Raw genomic sequence first — 17332 nt, forward strand, 5'->3', positions numbered from 1 at the left:
CACTGTTTGGGTAACTTAGATATGAATTCTCCAAGCTAGTATTCTTAACTAGTCACCACAGTATCATAGTGCAAAAGAATGTTCAAAAATTAAAACAAGATTTGAGGCATCCAACGTACACGCGGCTGTAATCAGAGTGTTGGCCAGAGGTCTGTGGGCCGGCCTTTCTCCTCTCTGGGGACGCCGCTCTGCCCCAGCCTCTGCTGCAGCTGTCAGCCTTGTCCGTGCTTTTTGTTATCCAGACTTTCCACTGTATCTTAACTGTTCTTTCTATTCAGTTTTGCATATAATGCCTTCTGCGTATCTTTTTCGTCTCTCCCCCAAAACGTATCTTGAAAAAAAAATAATGCGTTTGAAATAGAGACCTAGCAATTCTTAGGTTATAAATGTGTGGTTTTTTGCAGGCACACATGGTGCTGGTTGTCTCATTACGGAAGGATGTCGTGGAGAGGGAGGCATTCTCATTAACAGTCAAGGCGAAAGGTTTATGGAGCGATACGCCCCTGTCGCGAAGGACCTGGCGTCTAGAGATGTGGTGTCTCGGTCGATGACTCTGGAGATCCGCGAAGGAAGGTGCGTGTGATTTACCACCAGCATTGTCTGAGCGGGCACACGGGCCGGGGTTGCTTCTGTGAGTTTCAGCACCGCTCGCCCTCACCTTCGTGTGCAGGGACATGTGCACAGCCACCTCTCTTAGCTGCCGGCAGGCGTCTGTTAGTCTGTGATATTTTCCTAAATACCTACATTTTGAAAATTTTAGCTAGTTTCTCAAATCTGTGGAACAGAGTTTCTCTTAGTGTGTGTATGTGACGGAGTATGGGAGAGAGACACACCCAACCTGAAGTCAGTATGTGAGCCTTGGGTGTTGTGTCTGATACCCACAGATGTTTTTCGGCAGCTTTCAAAGTGTGGGGGTTATTTGGCTTTCAGTAAGACAATTTGCAGCTCTTTTTTTTTTTTTTAATTTTATTTTATTATTATTGTACTTTAAGTTTTAGGGTACATGTGCACAATGTGCAGGTTTGTTACATATGTATACATGTGCCATGTTGGTGTGCTGCACCCATTAACTCATCATTTAATATTAGGTATATTTCGTAATGCTATCCCTCCCCCCTCCCCCCACCCCACAACAGTCCCTGGAGTGTGATGTTCCCCTTCCTCTGTCCATGTGTTCTCATCGTTCAATTCCCACCTATGAGTGAGAACATGTGGTGTTTGGTTTTTTGTCCTTGCGATAGTTTACTGAGAATGATGATTTCCAGTTTCATCCATGTCCCTACAAAGGACATGAACTCATCATTTTTTATGGCTGCATAGTATTCCATGGTGTATATGTGCCACATTTTCTTAATCCAGTCTATCGTTGTTGGACATTTGGGTTGGTTCCAAGTCTTTGCTCTTGTGAATACTGCCGCAATAAACATACGTGTGCATGTGTCTTTATAGCAGCATGATTTATAGTCCTTTGGGTATATACCCAGTAATGGGATGGCTGGGTCAAATGGTATTTCTAGTTCGAGATCCCTGAGGAATCGCCACACTGACTTCCACAATGGTTGAACTAGTTTACAGTCCCACCAGCAGTGTAAAAGTGTTCCTATTTCTCCACATCCTCTCCAGTACCTGTTGTTTCCTGACTTTTTAATGATCGCCATTCTAACTGGTGTGAGATGGTATCTCATTGTGGTTTTGATTTGCATTTCTATGATGGCCAGTGATGATGAGCACTTTTTCATGTGTTTTTTGGCTGCATAAATGTCTTCTTTTGAGAAGTATCTGTTCATGTCGTTCGCCCACTTTTTGATGGGGTTGTTTGTTTTTTTCTTGTAAATTTGTTTGAGTTCATTGTAGATTCTGGATATTAGCCCTTTGTCAGATGAGTAGGTTGTGAAAATTTTCTCCCATTTTGTAGGTTACCTGTTCACTCTGATGGTAGTTTCTTTTGCTGTGCAGAAGCTCTTTAGTTTAATTAGATCCCATTTGTCAATTTTGGCTTTTGTTGCCATTGCTTTTGGTGTTGTAGACATGAAGTCCTTGCCCATGCCTGTGTCCTGAATGGTAATGCCTAGGTTTTCTTTTAGGGTTTTCATGGTTTTAGGTCTAACATAATAAGTCTTTAATCCATCTTGAATTAATTTTTATATAAGGTGTAAGGAAGGGATCCAGTTTCACCTTTCTACATATGGCTAGCCAGTTTCCCCAACAGCATTTATTAAATAGGGAATCCTTTCCCCATTGCTTGTTTTTGTCAGGTTTGTCAAAGATCAGATAGGGCCTGACCCTGTTCTTTAATGTAATGACGCTTGCAAAATATCTGCCGGTATGGCGTTTCGAGGTTTTACATTTTTATATTAAAAAAAGAGAAGTCAGATGGTTTTTTGGAATATGGTGGCCCTTTGTATCCATCGGTTCCACATGTGTGGTTTCAACCAACTATGTATTGAAAATAAAATTGCATCCTTACAAATATGCAGACTTTTTTTCCTTGTCATTGTTCCCTAAACAACACAGTGTAACAACTATTTACTAGCATTTACATTGTATTAGGTACTATGAGTAATCCTGGAGTTGCTGTAAAACTTAAATGTAAAACTTTAAATGAGGATGATTTAAAATATGGAGGAGGATGTGCATAGGTTATATGCAAATACTCTCCTATTTTATATTAGGGACTTGAGCATCCACGGATTTTGGTATCCGTGGGGGTCCTGGACCCAACCTGCCATGGATACACAGGGACGACTGTATTTGGCATAGAGGCCTTTCTAGTGCACTTACCAAGGACAGCCACAGCAGGCTGTGATCGCTGAGACGAGTGTGAGTTCAGTTAGGGCACAGTTTTGTTCTGGTTCTCAGCTGTGTCCCAGCACCTGGGGTTGTCCCTGGCACATGGTAGATGCTTAGAAAAGATTTGATGAGAGGGTGACCATACGTGAGGGGAAATTTTCCTCATTATCAAAACATGTTGAAACTCACACGCTTCCAAGATGACGTATTCTCAGGTCTCCTGCCGTTGCCGTTCTCTGCCTTATGTGATGGTGTTCTGTCTAACCAGAGGCTGTGGCCCTGAGGGAGATCACGTCTACCAGCAGCTGCACCATCTACCTCCAGAGCAGCTGCCACGGGCCTGCCCGGCATTTCAGAGACAGCCGTGATCTTCGCTGGCGTGGACGTCACGAAGGAGCCAATCCCTGTCCTCCCCACCATGCATTATAACATGGATGGCATTCCCACCAGCTACAAGGGGCAGGTGACGGTGCTGGCTCTTCTCCCACAGCTGGAAAGAAGGCTGGGACGACGGGGCCCACCTCGCAGTTGTCTCTTTAGATCTTAGAGGAAAAGACAGTTGTTTTCTTCAGGAAAGTACTGTATTGTTTTCTAGATCGCACTTTACATTTCTATTACTGGAGGATGGAGGGGGGCTTAGTAATTTATTCCGCCTTAGTGAACTGTCATAGATACATCATTTGCAGCTTTTTCCATTTTATAATTACTTTCCTATATGATCTTGTGTTATTTCTAATGATCTTATACATCGAGGGATCTTTATAATTCCTATTTCTAATGATCTTGTACATTGAGGGATCTTTATAATTCATACCTCTGAGTGGTTTGCGGTTCACACAGAGCTTGTCAATCACTTAGCCTCCTTGTTGGGCGAGGTGGGTGGAAGCTGTTACTTTCCCTGTGTAGATGAAGAGGTGAACGGGGTAGAAGAGTCTGGAACATCAGTCTCCCCTGCTGATGTTCCTCCACCTGCCGTGCTCCTGGGTCCGAGCCGGAGCACAGGTGGTGAGGGCCTCGGGAACATGGGACACGAGGGACAGTCGCAGATGCTGACATTGGAGGTCCTCTGACCTGCTTGTAACAGCAGGTGCTCAGGGGCAGAGGGGAAACTGGGGGAGACATTCGGAAGTTTCCCTCTGAAGAAGAGTAGCTATGGTCCTTATTTCCTTCTCAGATACGGTCTTTACTTCCCTCTCTGTTTATTGGAGATGGAGACTCGCTCTGTCGCTTAGGCTGGAGTGCAATGGCGCAATCTCGGCTCACTGCAACCTCCGCCTCCCAGATTCAAGCGATTCTTCTGCCTCAGCCTCCCAAGTAGCTGGGATTACAGGCACCCGCCATCATGCCTGGCTAATTTTTGTACTTTCAGTTGAAACGGGGTTTCACCATGTTAGCCAGACAGGTCTTGAACCCCTGAACTCAGGTGATCCACCCGCCTCAGCCTCCCAAAGTGCTGGGATTACAGACGTGAGCCACCGCGCCCGGCCTACTTCCCTCTCTTTCTCTGACCCGTAGCACAGACACCCTGTTGAGGGAGATGGGCTTGTGGAGGAATGGGCACCTTGACATTTCACCTGAAATGAAATCTTCCTTTCCACAGGTCCTGAGGCGTGTGAATGGCCAGGATCAGATTGTGCCCGGCCTGTACACCTGTGGGGAGGCCGCCTGTGCCTCTGTACGTGGTGCCAACCGCCTCGGGGCAAACTCGCTGTTGGACCTGGTTGTCTGGTCAGGCATGTGCCCTGAGCATCGAAGAGTCATGTAGGCCTGGTAAGTGTTTTCTTCAGGAGCCAGACTATTTGAGAAGGGCAGGAGGTTAGTCTTCTTTCTTTTTTTTGAGACAGGGTCAGCCCAGGCTGGAGTGCAGTGGCACAGTCATAGCAGCCTCAACCTCCCGAGCTCAAGCAGTCTTCAACACCTCAACCTTCAGAGCCCGAAGTAGCTGGGACTGCAGATATGCACCACCACACCTGGCTAATTTAAAAAAAATTTTTTTGTAGAGACAGGGTCTCACAACATTGCCCAGGCTGGTCTTGAACTCCTAGACTCAAACAGTCCTTCTGCCTCAGCTTCCCAAACTATTGGGATTACAGGCATGAGCCACTGCACCCAGCCGGTTACAAAGCCTCGATTTGTTACTGGAAATTTGCTTAGTGATCATATAGAGGTAGTCTGGGTTTTTTCCCCAGAAGTGATTAAACTGAGAAATCCAGAGATTATATGGTGGTAATGTTGAGACTAGATAGAGGCTGGTTGGGGATCTTAACAGTTAAGGTGACATTTTTGGGGTTACATTTTTTTTTTTTTTAATTATTTTGCAGTCATTATTTTCTGCTTAGAAAAAGCACTATTAGGAAGTTGTTATTCGTAGGGGAATTTCATTACATATTACTTGCCTGATAAAAATCACTTATTTGCAATGAAATATTTAAAATAGTTGGCATGAATGAATATGTAACTTCTTGGTACTTAGAAAAATAATTTAGGCCATTCTAAAAACAAAGTACAACTAATCTCTATTGGAGGAGAAGGGCTGACTTAGAGTGAACAGGATTCCCACCCTCTATGGACAGATTGGATTTCACTTGCTGGTTTTCTTTTCATGATAGTGTCAAATAACGTGCAGGAAAAGAAATACCATGTGTGGGAGTGTGAGTCTTACGTGCACTAAGAACAGGACAGTTAGCATCACTCCCACCTCCAGAGATGTTCACGGTGGTTATCCAGCCTCGTGTGCTCGGAACAGTGTGAGGTGGATGAGGCACTGGTGGATGTTTGTGTGGCAAGGATGGTGGGACCCCAGGCCCACGTTCTTCCCGTTACGTTTCTCTGGTGTTAACTGTTTAGCATGATTTCTGCTGTTTTTATAGAACAGGTGCTTTTTGCTCTGTTGAAAAGAGCAAATAAAAGTGAAATAAAAACTAGCACTGCCATAACTTATAAACATGCGCCCTTTTATATCTGTAGTTAGAAAGGTACAGATAGTATTAAAAGGGTAGCTTACTTCAGACACTCCGTCTCTGTGGATCTGACCACAGCCCAGGAGGCCAGCACACGCAGAGCTGGCATCTTATCCCAAGCCATTGCTGATCATCGGTGAAGGCGGAGTTCAGGTCCGTCGTTCATGACGCCACAGGTTGTGCTTGTCTCATTCCATAGCCCTGCACTTTGTAGCAGTGAGGACTGATACCACTTCTCTCAGAGCAATGTAGAAATTTTGAGCTTCTCTTTCTTTGAAAATGCAGAAAAGAACATTTTGTAAGAATACCCTATACTTTACATCTGAGAAACCGCTCACACATGCAGCATCTCACACAGGATGCTGTGGAGTCAGACTCAAAAGGCTGCACACCTGTGGTTCTGTTGATACGACATTCTGGAAAAGGCACATCTAGGGAAGAAAAGGGATTGGTGGTTGCCAGAAGCTGTTTCCTGATTGTGCTGAGACTTACAGACACAGCTCTGTGTGTGTCAAAATTTGAAAAACCCTACATTAAAAATGATGAGTTTATTTTACTGTATCTTTAAGCTTTAATTTTTAAAAATGAAAAAATGCTTGTAGCATCCCTACTTCTCCCCCACGCCCCCCCCCAAAAAAAATACATATATATATATATATATTTTTAGACATAGTCTCCCTCTGTCGCCCAGGCTGGAGCGCAGTGGTACATACGATCAGGTGCACGCCACCACATCTGGCTAATTTTTAAAAATGTTTTCTAGGGACAGGGTCTCCCTGTGTTGCCCAGGATGGTCTTGAACTCCTGACCTCAAGTGATCCTCCTGTCTCAGCCTCCCAAAGTGGTTACATGCATCTGTACATGTGTTGAAATTGGTAGAACTGAGGCTGGGTGCAGTGGCTCGCGCCTATAATCCCACCACTTTGGGAGGCCGAGGCAGGCAGATTGCTTGAGCTCAGGAGTTCAAGACCAGCTTGGGCAAGGTGATGAAACCCCGTCTCTCTACCAAAAATACAAAAATTAGCTGGGTATGGTGGCTCACACTTGGGTAGTCCCAGCTACTTGGGAGGCTGAGGTGGGAGGATTGCTGGAGCCTGGAAGGCGGAGGTTGCAGTGAGCCGAGATCACACCACTGCACTCCAGCCTGGGCAACAGAGGGAAGAGACATTGTCTCAAAAAAAAGAAAAGAAAAAATAAATTGTAGAACTGTCCACCAAAAGAAAAAAGTCAATTTTAATGAATGATCAATTTTTAAAGCATTATAAACAAAAGGAAAAGAAACACCAGCGAGCCTAGAAACATTTGAGCAGACCCTCAAGAGACCCGGTGCAGACCCTCCAGACTCACGGCCTGGGCCGGGGGAGAGGCGGTGCAGACCCTCGAGACTCACGGCCTGGGCCCGGGGAGAGGCGGTGCAGACCCTCAGGAGACCCACGGCCTGGGCCCAGGGACAGGCGGTGCAGACCCTCAAGAGACCCACGGCCTGGGCCCGGGGAGAGGCGGTGCAGACCCTCAAGAGACCCACGGCCTGGGCCCGGGGAGAGGCGGTGCAGACCCTCAAGAGACCCACGGCCTGGGCCCGGGGAGAGGCGGTGCAGACCCTCAGGAGGAGTCCCACGGCCTGGGCCTGGGGAGAGGCGGTGCAGACCCTCAAGAGACCCACGGCCTGGGCCCGGGGAGAGGCAGTGCAGACCCTCAGGAGTCCCACGGCCTGGGCCCGGGGAGAGGCGGTGCAGACCCTCAGGAGACCCACAGCCTGGGCCCGGGGAGAGGCAGTGGGCGGGGCAGGGCCTGTTTGACTCCTGCATTTCATACCTCCTACCTCCTGCATGTGTTACCTATTGAAGCAAATATATATATATAATGTTATAAAAAGAAAAACTTTACAACTTTTTTCAAGACATCTTGGAAACAAAAGAGTTGCAAATCTTCGCCGTGCACAGTGGCTCACACATGTGATCCCAGCACTTTGGGAGGCCGAGGCAGGTGGCTCACCTGAGGTCAGGAGTTCGAGACCAGCCTGGCCAACATGGTGAAACCCCACCTCTACTGAAAATACAAAAATTAGCCAGGTATGGTGGCGTACTCCTGTAGTCCCAGCTACTCCGGAGTCTGAGGCAGGAGGATTGCTTGAACCAGGAGGTGGAGGTTGCAGTGAGCCAAGATGGTGCCACTGCACTCCAGCCTGGGCTACAGCGCAAAATTCCATCTCAAAAAAGAAAAGAATTGCAAATCTTGAAGTATAGGTGAGAGCACACAACAGTCGAAGTCAGCAGGTGACTTTCAAGCACACAGCAGCCACCTTCCTCCCCCGATGTGAAGGACACTGGGGTGGCCGGCCCCTTGGGACCACCATCTGGAAGGTGTCTTTTCTTCCCCTTAGTGGAGTGACATTTATATACATTTAATATATATAAATTTGTATACATTTTTTTTTTTTTTGTAAGACAGGGTCTCGCTCTGTTGCCCAGGCAGGAGTGCAGTGGCGCAATCTCGGCTCACTGTAACCTCCACCTTTCGGGTTCAAGCAGTTCTCATGCCAGATAATTTTTGTGTGTTTAGTAGAAATGCGGTTTTGCCACGTTGGCCAGGCTGCTCTTGAACTCCTGACCTCAAGTGATCCACCTACCTCGGCCTCCTACGGTGCTGGGATCACAGGCGTGAGCCACCGCCCCCGGCCTACATTTAATTTTTTAATTTTAAAGATGATTTCTAGTTTATTCACTCTAAGATTACTTAATGGATATCTACTGTGTGCCAACAGTTTTGCGTTTCATGTCTGTTCTTTAAAATTGGCCCAACTCAACAGATGGCCTCAGATGTAGGGTGGGCTGGCAGTGTGTTAGCTCAGGAGACTTACACAGTTTCCAGGCTCCTTGAGCGGCTGTGCTACATATTTGTGTGTCATTCTAAATCCATTTGGTTTTTTAAAACGTTTTTCGAAAGTTAAATTCTAGCGTTTTTTGTTGGTGTTTTAGGAGATAAAGTCCCTCCAATTAAACCAAATGCTGGGGAAGAATCTGTCATGAATCTTGACAAATTGAGATTTGCTGATGGAAGCATAAGAACATTGGAACTGCGACTCAGTATGCAGAAGGTAAGAGCCTGGACTCGCTCTGGGGTGAGCAGGCGGGCTGCATACCTGGTCCTGCACTGGTTTTGTTTTTTTAAAAATAGATTTAGGGAGATGCAGGTGCAGTTTTGTGTGGATGTTTTTACTGTGATGTGGTGGAGTCTGGGCTTTTCATGTACCCGTCACGCAAGTCGTGTGTGTTGTACCCAGCAGGTAATTGCTCATCCCCACCCCCACCCCCCGCTTTTTGGAGCCCCCAGTCTCTGTTAGTCCACTCCGTGTGTCCAGGTGTACTCACCGTTCAGCGCCCACTTCCAGTGAGAATGTGTGACACTTGACCTTCTGAGTCACTTCACTTAGGATAGTGAACTCCCGTTCCATCCGTGTGGCTGCAGAAGACATGATTGCGTTCTTTTTTCGTGGCTGAGTAGTATTTCATGGTATATATGTGCCACATTTTCTTCATCCGGTCGTCCATTGTTGGACAATTAGGTTGATTCCATGACTTTGCTATTGTGACTAGTGCTGCGATAAACATAAGAGGCTGCACCAGTATCTGGAGGAAACAGCAGCAGGATGTGCTCCTCACTGTACCAAGAATATGGAAGAGACCAGAAGTGCACTTCTCTTCCACATAGAAGGTCAGCAGGCTAGGGCAGAATTCGTGACTGCTTAGCATCCAGGACAGCCTTCTGTGGTTCACTTGTGTGTGCCTGGGCGTGACCTCCGTGCCCTGACCGTCGCTGGCTGTCATGGATGAGTCACAGCGTGGAGGAGAGGGAGCCGCAGGACCGCCATAGAAGCTCAGTCCCCAGCAGGGCAGCTTTCTCAGAGGTTTCCTGGAGTTCAACACAACACTGGTGCTTACATCTCAGGCCCAGATATTGATCATGTCATCACGCCTGGCTTCCAGCAGCTCGGAAACGTCTTTAAGCTGGACCTGTTGCTGCCCCTAAATATACTCAGAAGAGAGGGAGAGTGGGCGGCGGGTGGAAAGTGATCTGTGCGGCCTGTGCTGCTGGGAGTCGGTCCAGTAGGACCGTCTGTGATGATGGAAATGTTGAGTGTTTGCCGTCCAGTATGGCAGCCATTAGCCACAGGGGGCTGTGGAGAACCTGATATATAGTCAGTCTAAGAAACTGAATTCCTCTAATAACAAGGATTCGTGTCCAAGAATGAGATCTCTTGTCTACTATTTGCAAGAATTTCTGCGTATTTTCTAAAAAGAAGTCCATTGCTTTAGTCGTATTCTGAAAGGCATTTGGTGTTAGACACAAGAGAGCAGGTTCGCTGCTGACATTTTCAGAGGCCTGTGCCCTTCAGTCTTCAAGTGAGGCTGGGCTTGAGGGAGGCTTTGTGGAAAGGTGAGAAGAACAGCGTGACTAAGGCACAGAAGGCTGAGTGATGCCCTGCAGTGCTTTTGTAGGGTTGGAGGCCAGCTGGGAAAGAAGGAACCATTGCATTAGAGAATGGGAACATGCCTTAGGATATAGAAATGGCAAATCTGAGATAGTTTGAAGTGAGAATACTAGAAGTGTTCCCACCAAACAAGGTGTGTCTTGGTGCCTGCTGTATCCCAGGCTCCATGAGGTGCCGGAGTCAGCACTGAACAAACAGAGCTTCCTATGCTTGTGGAAATGCGTTTCGTTGGGGAAGGGATTTTTCTGCTGACTCTGGCTATTAATAGTAACAATCAAAAAAAGAAATGAGGTACGTTGTTGGAAACAGGCCCCCAAATGTGGCCATAAACTGGCCCCCAAACTGGCCATAAACAAAATCTCTGCAGCATGTGACATGCTCGTTATGGCCATGACGCCCACGCCAGAAGGTTGTGGGTTTACCGTAATGAGGGCAAGGAACACCTGGCCCACCCAGAGCGGAAAACCTCTTAAGGCAATCTTAAACCACAAACAATAGCATGAGCGATCTGTGCCTTAAGGACATGCTCCTGCTTCCCTTTATTTCCCATAAGGAATACTTTTAGTAAGTCTTATCACTGTCTTGCTGTCAATAAATACGTGGGTAAATCTCTGTTCGAGGCTCCCAGCTCTGAAGGCTGTGAGACCCCGATTTCCCACTCCACACTCTATATTTCTGTGTGTGTGTCTTTAATTCCTCTACTGCCGCTGGGTTAGGGTTTCCACGACCCAGCTGGTTTCGGCAGTAAATATTGAAAAGGAATAGATACAGTTGCCATTATTTACAGATATAATTTCTAAAAAATTTCCAGAGAATAAACTGAAAAACTAACAGAAACAAAACAAGAATGTAGTAAGGTATCTGGATAAGAGATTTGTATCTAAAAATCAGTAGCTTTGCAATGTGCCAGCAGTAGTCTGCTCAGACGTCAGTAAATATCTCATTCACATTTCAAACAAAAAATTTAGAATGCCTTCAAATAATGTAACCAGAAATACGAAAAAAGGATATGAAAACGTGGCTGCTAAAGGACATGAAAGAATGTAACACTAGATTCTGAGATGCAATTTTTTTCATTTGTTCTTCCTGAAAAACCATTAGGTTGATGTGCATTACAGTGTTACAATTATGTATGAGTCTCAGGAAAATCAGATGAAATGTCCAAATTAAACCATGAAGGTGCATTGGTAGCGGAAGAGACAGTTAGGGTCAGTGGAGCAAAGCACAGTGAGAGGGAGAAGCAAGGAGGAGGAGGGATCACGGAGGTGGTACCTGTCTGTCCCACAGGAAGCAAAAGCTGACGCCCAGTTCCCAGCATACCTACAGTAAACTTCACGTCCACTGCATAGCACGTTTCTCACCACCGTAAAACTATGAAGGAACTCAGTGTACAAGGAGCTTCTACAAAATAGGCAAAAGACAGTAGCCAGATGGGCCAAGGGCCCCAGCCACCCACGCCCCTCCCTCTCCTTGAAGACCTTCCGCTCCAACCCCACCACATCAGCAGGGCTCTGCTCAGCTCCTCCTAGTGTGTATCACCACAGGGCTGCTGGCTCGTGTCACGTTGACCACCAGACCCCACGTCAGGAGTCCCACCAGGGGTGTGGGGAGGCAGCCCTGCCTGGTTGGCCGCGGAGCCGTATGGAACGTGGTGCCTCACAGGCAGTCTGCATGGAGTCCTGGACCCCGGCTATATCCCGCTGGAAAGGATGTGTGTGGGTCTAAGATATGTATGTAATAGAAACATTTATTTATTCAGAAGCTTTAGTCAAAACTTCATTTTTAAGTTCGGAGTAATAAACTCAAAGTCTAAATTTCCTGATTTTTCCGTTTAATTTACATAACAAAATGAAATACAAAACAACAGGTCTGAAAGTTAAGCAGTTCTTGGTATGGCTGCTTCTATGGATTAAAAGTTTACAAATAATATTTTGTGCCACAGTCAATGCAAAATCATGCTGCCGTGTTCCGTGTGGGAAGCGTGTTGCAAGAAGGTTGTGGGAAAATCAGCAAGCTCCACAGAGACCTGAAGCACCTGAAGACGTTCGACCGGGGTGAGCAGACAGCCGGCTCCGTGCACACTGTTGGGCCCTGCCTTCTGCAGGGTGGGCTGGTGTCTGTCCCGTCAGTGCTGACTTAGTTCCATGCTTGCTGTCTGGATGGGTCCTGGCCCTCAGCTATAAAGCCACTACCAGTGACTCCACAGACTAGCAGGCCCAGGCTGACAGCTCGGAGGGCCCATGTGACTGGGTCCTGCCTGCCCCTGATGGAACTTTTTGTGTCCCTAGGAATGGTCTGGAACACGGACCTGGTGGAGACCCTGGAGTTGCAGAACCTGATGCTGTGTGCGCCGCAGACCATCAGTGGAGCAGAGGCGTGGAAGGAGTCACGGGGCGGGCACGCCAGGGAAGACTACAAGGTGCGCCTTCTCACCACACCCACCTGCACCTGCCTTTTCCTCCCACCTGGTGGGACTCAGCCCCACCCCTGCATTTTCTCTGCATTTTATTTCGTTTCCCCAAAAGTAAATCCAAAAAATGCTTTTTTCCCCCTGGTAACTTTGATCCCTGGGTTCTCGCCATCTTCTGGATCACTGCAACCTTTCCTTGCTTTGGGTCAGCGTCCACTGATGCCAGCAGTGGCATCTCCAAGCCAATGTGATTTGCTGTTAGAAGGGCAAGGTTAGAAGTGCAGCCAGGGGCCCGGCGCAGTGGCTCACGCTTGTAATCCCAGCACTTTGGGAGGCCGAGGCGGGCGGATCATGAGGTCAGGAGATCGAGACCACAGTCTCTACTAAAGACCCCGTCTCTACTAAAAATACAAAAAAATTAGTCGGGCGCCTGTAGTCCCAGCTACTCGGAGAGGCTGAGGCAGAAGAATGGCGTGAACCGGGAGGCAGAGCTTGCAGTGAGCCGAGATCGCGGCACTGCACTCCAGCCCGGGCTGGAGTGCGAGTGAGACTCTGTCTCAAAAAAAAAAAAAGTGCAGCCAGAGTGTCATGACCAGGAAATAAATGCCAGTTTATTAAATAATGAGTAAGCCACCATTTCAAACCTGCCCTGTGGAGGAAATGTCAGTTTATTAAATAACGAGTAAGCCACCGTTTCAGACCTGCCCTGTGGTTTGGAAAAGGTATTATAGAGCCTGCCCTGTGGTCACTTGTTCTTCAGATGAACTGATTTTTGTGCAGAGCACACATGTTGGATTCTGCCTGGTAAGAGTTTTTCACATATGATAGCAAAAAACCACGGAAAGGGAAGCTTGGGGTGCAAATGCAAGTTCAGGATAAACCACATCAGCAAAAGGACAAAGGCTCCACAAGGCAGGCACACAGGCTGGTTCAGGACTGTGTGTGGGCAGCTGGTGGCAGCCTTTCCAGTCAGCTGAACACGGTGAATGGGAAAATCATTTGTATTCACCATGAAATTTTACTGATTTACCCTCCACTAGAATATCCTGATGGCTGTGATCACTGCTCAGAACTTGCTCGTCTCATACATATTAAGAGTCTTTCCTGCAAAGTATATGAATCCGTGTTTGCCACAATACAGAATAATAAGCAATTTATTATTTTTATTTTTATTTTTTTGAGATGGAGTCTCACCGTCCCCCAGGCTGGAGTGCAGCGGCGCGATCTCAGCTCACTGCAACCTCTGCCTCCCGAGTTCAAGTGATTCTCCTGCCTCAGCCTCCCAAGTAGCTGGGATTACAGACGCATGCCACCATGCCTGGCTAATTTTGTATTTTCAGTAGAGACGGGGTTTCACCATGTTGGCCGAGCTGGTCTCGAACTCCTGACCTCAAGTGAACCACCCACCTTGGCCTCCCAAAGTGCTAGGATTACAGGCATGAGCCACTGTGCCTGACCAGGAGCATAAATTTAGTTGGTGACAATGAGTTTTAATTAGAATAGAAGCCAGGTGCAGTGGCTCCCATCTGTAATCCCAGCATTTGGGAGGCTGAGGCAGGCAGATCACTTGAGCCCCAGAGTTCTAGACCAGCCTGGGCAACATGGCGAAACCTGTCTCTACAAAAATTAAAAAATTAGCCAGGCGTGTTGGTACGTGCCTGAAGTACCAGCTGCTCAGGAGGCTGAGGTGAGATGATTGAGCCTGGGAAGTCAAGGCTCCGGCGAGCTGTGCTCACACCACTGCACTCCAGCCCAGGTGACAGCGAGACCCTGTCTCAAAAGAAAAAATTTCTTTAATAAAAACAGGCTGAAAGAAAGGATTGAGGTAGTTTCCTAGTGCATGGAGCAAAAAGACAAAGTATTTGATAAACTCTTAGGTACATAAAGGATGTCTAAGGGAACACGCGGACATGGATTACTCTGGACTCGCTGCTGGCTGCACACCCCTGGCCACCCATGTGTCCTCTGTGGGTTCTGAACATGTTGATGGTGCCAACCTCCTGGGCTGAAGTGGAAATGGAATGAGTTCTAGGGCATCTGTCTTTTAGATCATTTTAATGTTTGCTGTGTTTTTTCTGTGTTGCTCTGTTAGAGTAATGAGAAATGTGATGGTGTTTCTGGCGTCAGGTGTGGATTAATGAGTGTGATCACTCCAAGCCCATCCAGGGGAAACAGAAGAAGCCCTTTGAGAAGCACTGGAGGAAGCACACCCTGTCCTATGTGGACGTCAGCACTGGGAAGGTCAGTGTGGAGCTCGTTCTCACCATAGCCCAGCACCCACACGGCCCCACCCAGGTCTGCAGGCCGGCCTTGCTGATGGTGAACGGAGAGGAGCAGGCCAGATTTAAATCAACTCCTGACAGATTTGAGGCACCACTGAAAAAGGCACTCTGACGCAGTCAGGCTTCGGGCTGGAGACAGAATCCAGTGCCTGCAGGTGGTTCAGAGGAGCCTTAAGGAAGCGTTGCTCCATGATGTGGGCCAGATGGAAGTCCCTGGGCAGGAGCAAGTGTCCAAGGCCTGGTGGCAGGGGAGGAGATGATTGTGGACCTAGCGAGAAAGTCAGCATCTGTGGGGTGGGGACACAGCCACTACCAGAAACCAGTCCCATGCCAAGGGAGCCCGGAAGAGACCCCTCCCCTCTCCTCTCATGGGCTGGGCCAACTGGAAGCGTCTGCAGGCGAGCTGAGGGGATGTGGTGCAGCCCTTAGCATCCCCTGGGCACTGAGCAAGCAGAGAAGGGCAGAAATTGAGGAGGGGAACCCCGTCTCTACTAAAAATACAAAAAAATTAACCGGGCATAGTGGTGGACGCCTTTAGTCCCAGCTACTCAGGAGGCTGAGGCAGGAGAATGGCATGAACCCGGGAGGCAGAGCTTGCAGTGAGCCGAGATGGCGCCACTGCACTCCAGCCTGGGCGACTGAGCGAGACTCCGTCTCTTAAAAAAAAAAAAAAAAAAAGAAAGAAAGAAGAAAAGGAATTGAGGAGGGGCTGTGGTAAGCAGCATCCTGGGAACAGCCAGCCGAGGGTGTGGTAGGGGGGTTGCAGCCTTGTTCCACACAAGCGCAGTTCACCCGTGTGGCATTTCCGTTGGGCATTGAGATTCAGAAATAATGAAGATAGAAAGCTTTTACCCTTAAGCTTTTCATAGCTTGTAAGAGATAGTCGTATAATCATTTAGCCGTGTCTGTGGAGGTTACCTTTGGACTCTCACTATCATCTAGTGTGTCTGTGATTCAGGCAGTAGGTCATTTTCAGGATTTATCATGAAGGCCACTTCCTGGTAGTGTATAGAAATCACACTTCACTCGCTTAGCACAAGTCTATTTTTAATGTTTCCGGGTTTGGGTTTTTTGTTTTGTTTTTGTTTGTCTGAGATAGAGTCTCATCTCTGTTGCCCAGGCTGAAATGTGGTGGCTCGATCTCGTCTCACTGCAGCCTCAACCTCCCGCCGGCTCAGGTGATCCTCCCACCTCAGCCTCCCGGGCACATGCCACCATGCCTGGCTAATTTTTGTATGTTTTGTAGAGATGGGGTTTTGCCACGTTGCCCAGGCTAGTCTTGAGCTCCTGAGCTCAGGTGATCTACCTGTCTTGGCCTCCCCAACAGGCATGAACAAACACGCCCAGCCAGTTTCAGTGATTTTTCAAGAAATACATACTCATTTTAGAAAGTACAAAGAGATTGAAATAAGAGCTCACTAACTTGAGATGACCCATTATGGTTTAAATTTCTTTGTATCTGTGCCTACCTTTTCCTGTGTGTGCATATTTAATACACGGCTTGAGTATTCCTTCTCTGAAATCCTTGGGACTAGAAGTGTTCTGGATTTCGGGCTTGTTCGGACCTTGGAATATTTGTATTATACTTACTGTCTGAGCATCCCTAATGGGAAGATCTGACTCCATAGCACATTTCTTTTGAATGTGATGTTGGTGCTCAGAAAGTTTCAGATTTGGGAGAATTTCAGATGTTTGGATTAGGGATGTTCAACCTATATAAATATTTACTTCAGGGATCTTCTTGCATTTTAGAGGATGGCATATGGTTTTGATCTGACCATTACTGATAATATTAACTCTGACCACCTGCCAGGCTTCATCCACTGTAAAGTTACTGTTTTCCCTCTTGTAATTAGTACATATTTTCTGAGAACATATTTTGTGTGATGACATAAACATCCCTTTTTGCATCAATGGTTTTATTCCCTTATTTATGTAATTACCAATGTATGGATTCCTATTTCGTTCAATGAGTTACAATTTGTTACTGTCATTATTTTGGGGCCCAAATTGTCCCCAGCCTGGCCAGTTGGAGCCTCCTTCAGAGGGTTTCTGTGACCTGCTGACATCTCATCATCTTTCAAACACTCACTTCCTTTCTACACCCACAGGCTCATCCTGTCCCTTCCCTCCTCCAGCTATGGAATCCACCGTATCTCCAAAGAATCCTGGAAGAGCCTCTCCTGAGACAAAATCATGTGAGCTCCTTTTTCATTTCTTCAATTTTCCTAACTCTAGCTTTATGGTTTCATTTCAATAGTGAACACAGTGTATCTTCTCCAGGATGTGAAAGAAAAATGTATTACTACTACTTATGTACTCATCTTAAAGGGCAGTCAGGGCTGGGCATGGTGGCTCACGCCTGTAATCCCAGCACTTTGGGAGGCCGAGGCGGGCA

At 47.2% G+C, this 17332-nt stretch overlaps 2 protein-coding genes across 2 annotated transcripts in view; one reads left to right on the forward strand and one right to left on the reverse strand.

Moving 5' to 3' along the window:
- LOC134732860 (succinate dehydrogenase [ubiquinone] flavoprotein subunit, mitochondrial-like) overlaps positions 1-15046 on the forward strand; it is a 25848-nt gene extending 10802 nt beyond the window's left edge. Inside the window, 10 exon segments of the mRNA XM_063619972.1 lie at positions 198-252; positions 405-573; positions 3059-3117; positions 3120-3253; positions 4391-4515; positions 4517-4560; positions 8729-8847; positions 12185-12296; positions 12531-12661; positions 14780-15046. Of these exon segments, the coding sequence (XP_063476042.1) occupies positions 198-252; positions 405-573; positions 3059-3117; positions 3120-3253; positions 4391-4515; positions 4517-4560; positions 8729-8847; positions 12185-12296; positions 12531-12661; positions 14780-15046 (1215 nt within the window).
- LOC134732861 (dynamin-like 120 kDa protein, mitochondrial) overlaps positions 14893-17332 on the reverse strand; it is an 87674-nt gene continuing 85234 nt past the window's right edge. The window contains 1 exon segment of the mRNA XM_063619973.1: positions 14893-17168. Within this exon segment, the coding sequence (XP_063476043.1) occupies positions 17129-17168 (40 nt within the window). The 3' untranslated portion in view covers positions 14893-17128.

The sequence above is a fragment of the Symphalangus syndactylus genome, chromosome 17 (genome assembly GCF_028878055.3).
Source record: "Symphalangus syndactylus isolate Jambi chromosome 17, NHGRI_mSymSyn1-v2.1_pri, whole genome shotgun sequence".
Classification (NCBI taxonomy): domain Eukaryota; kingdom Metazoa; phylum Chordata; class Mammalia; order Primates; family Hylobatidae; genus Symphalangus; species Symphalangus syndactylus.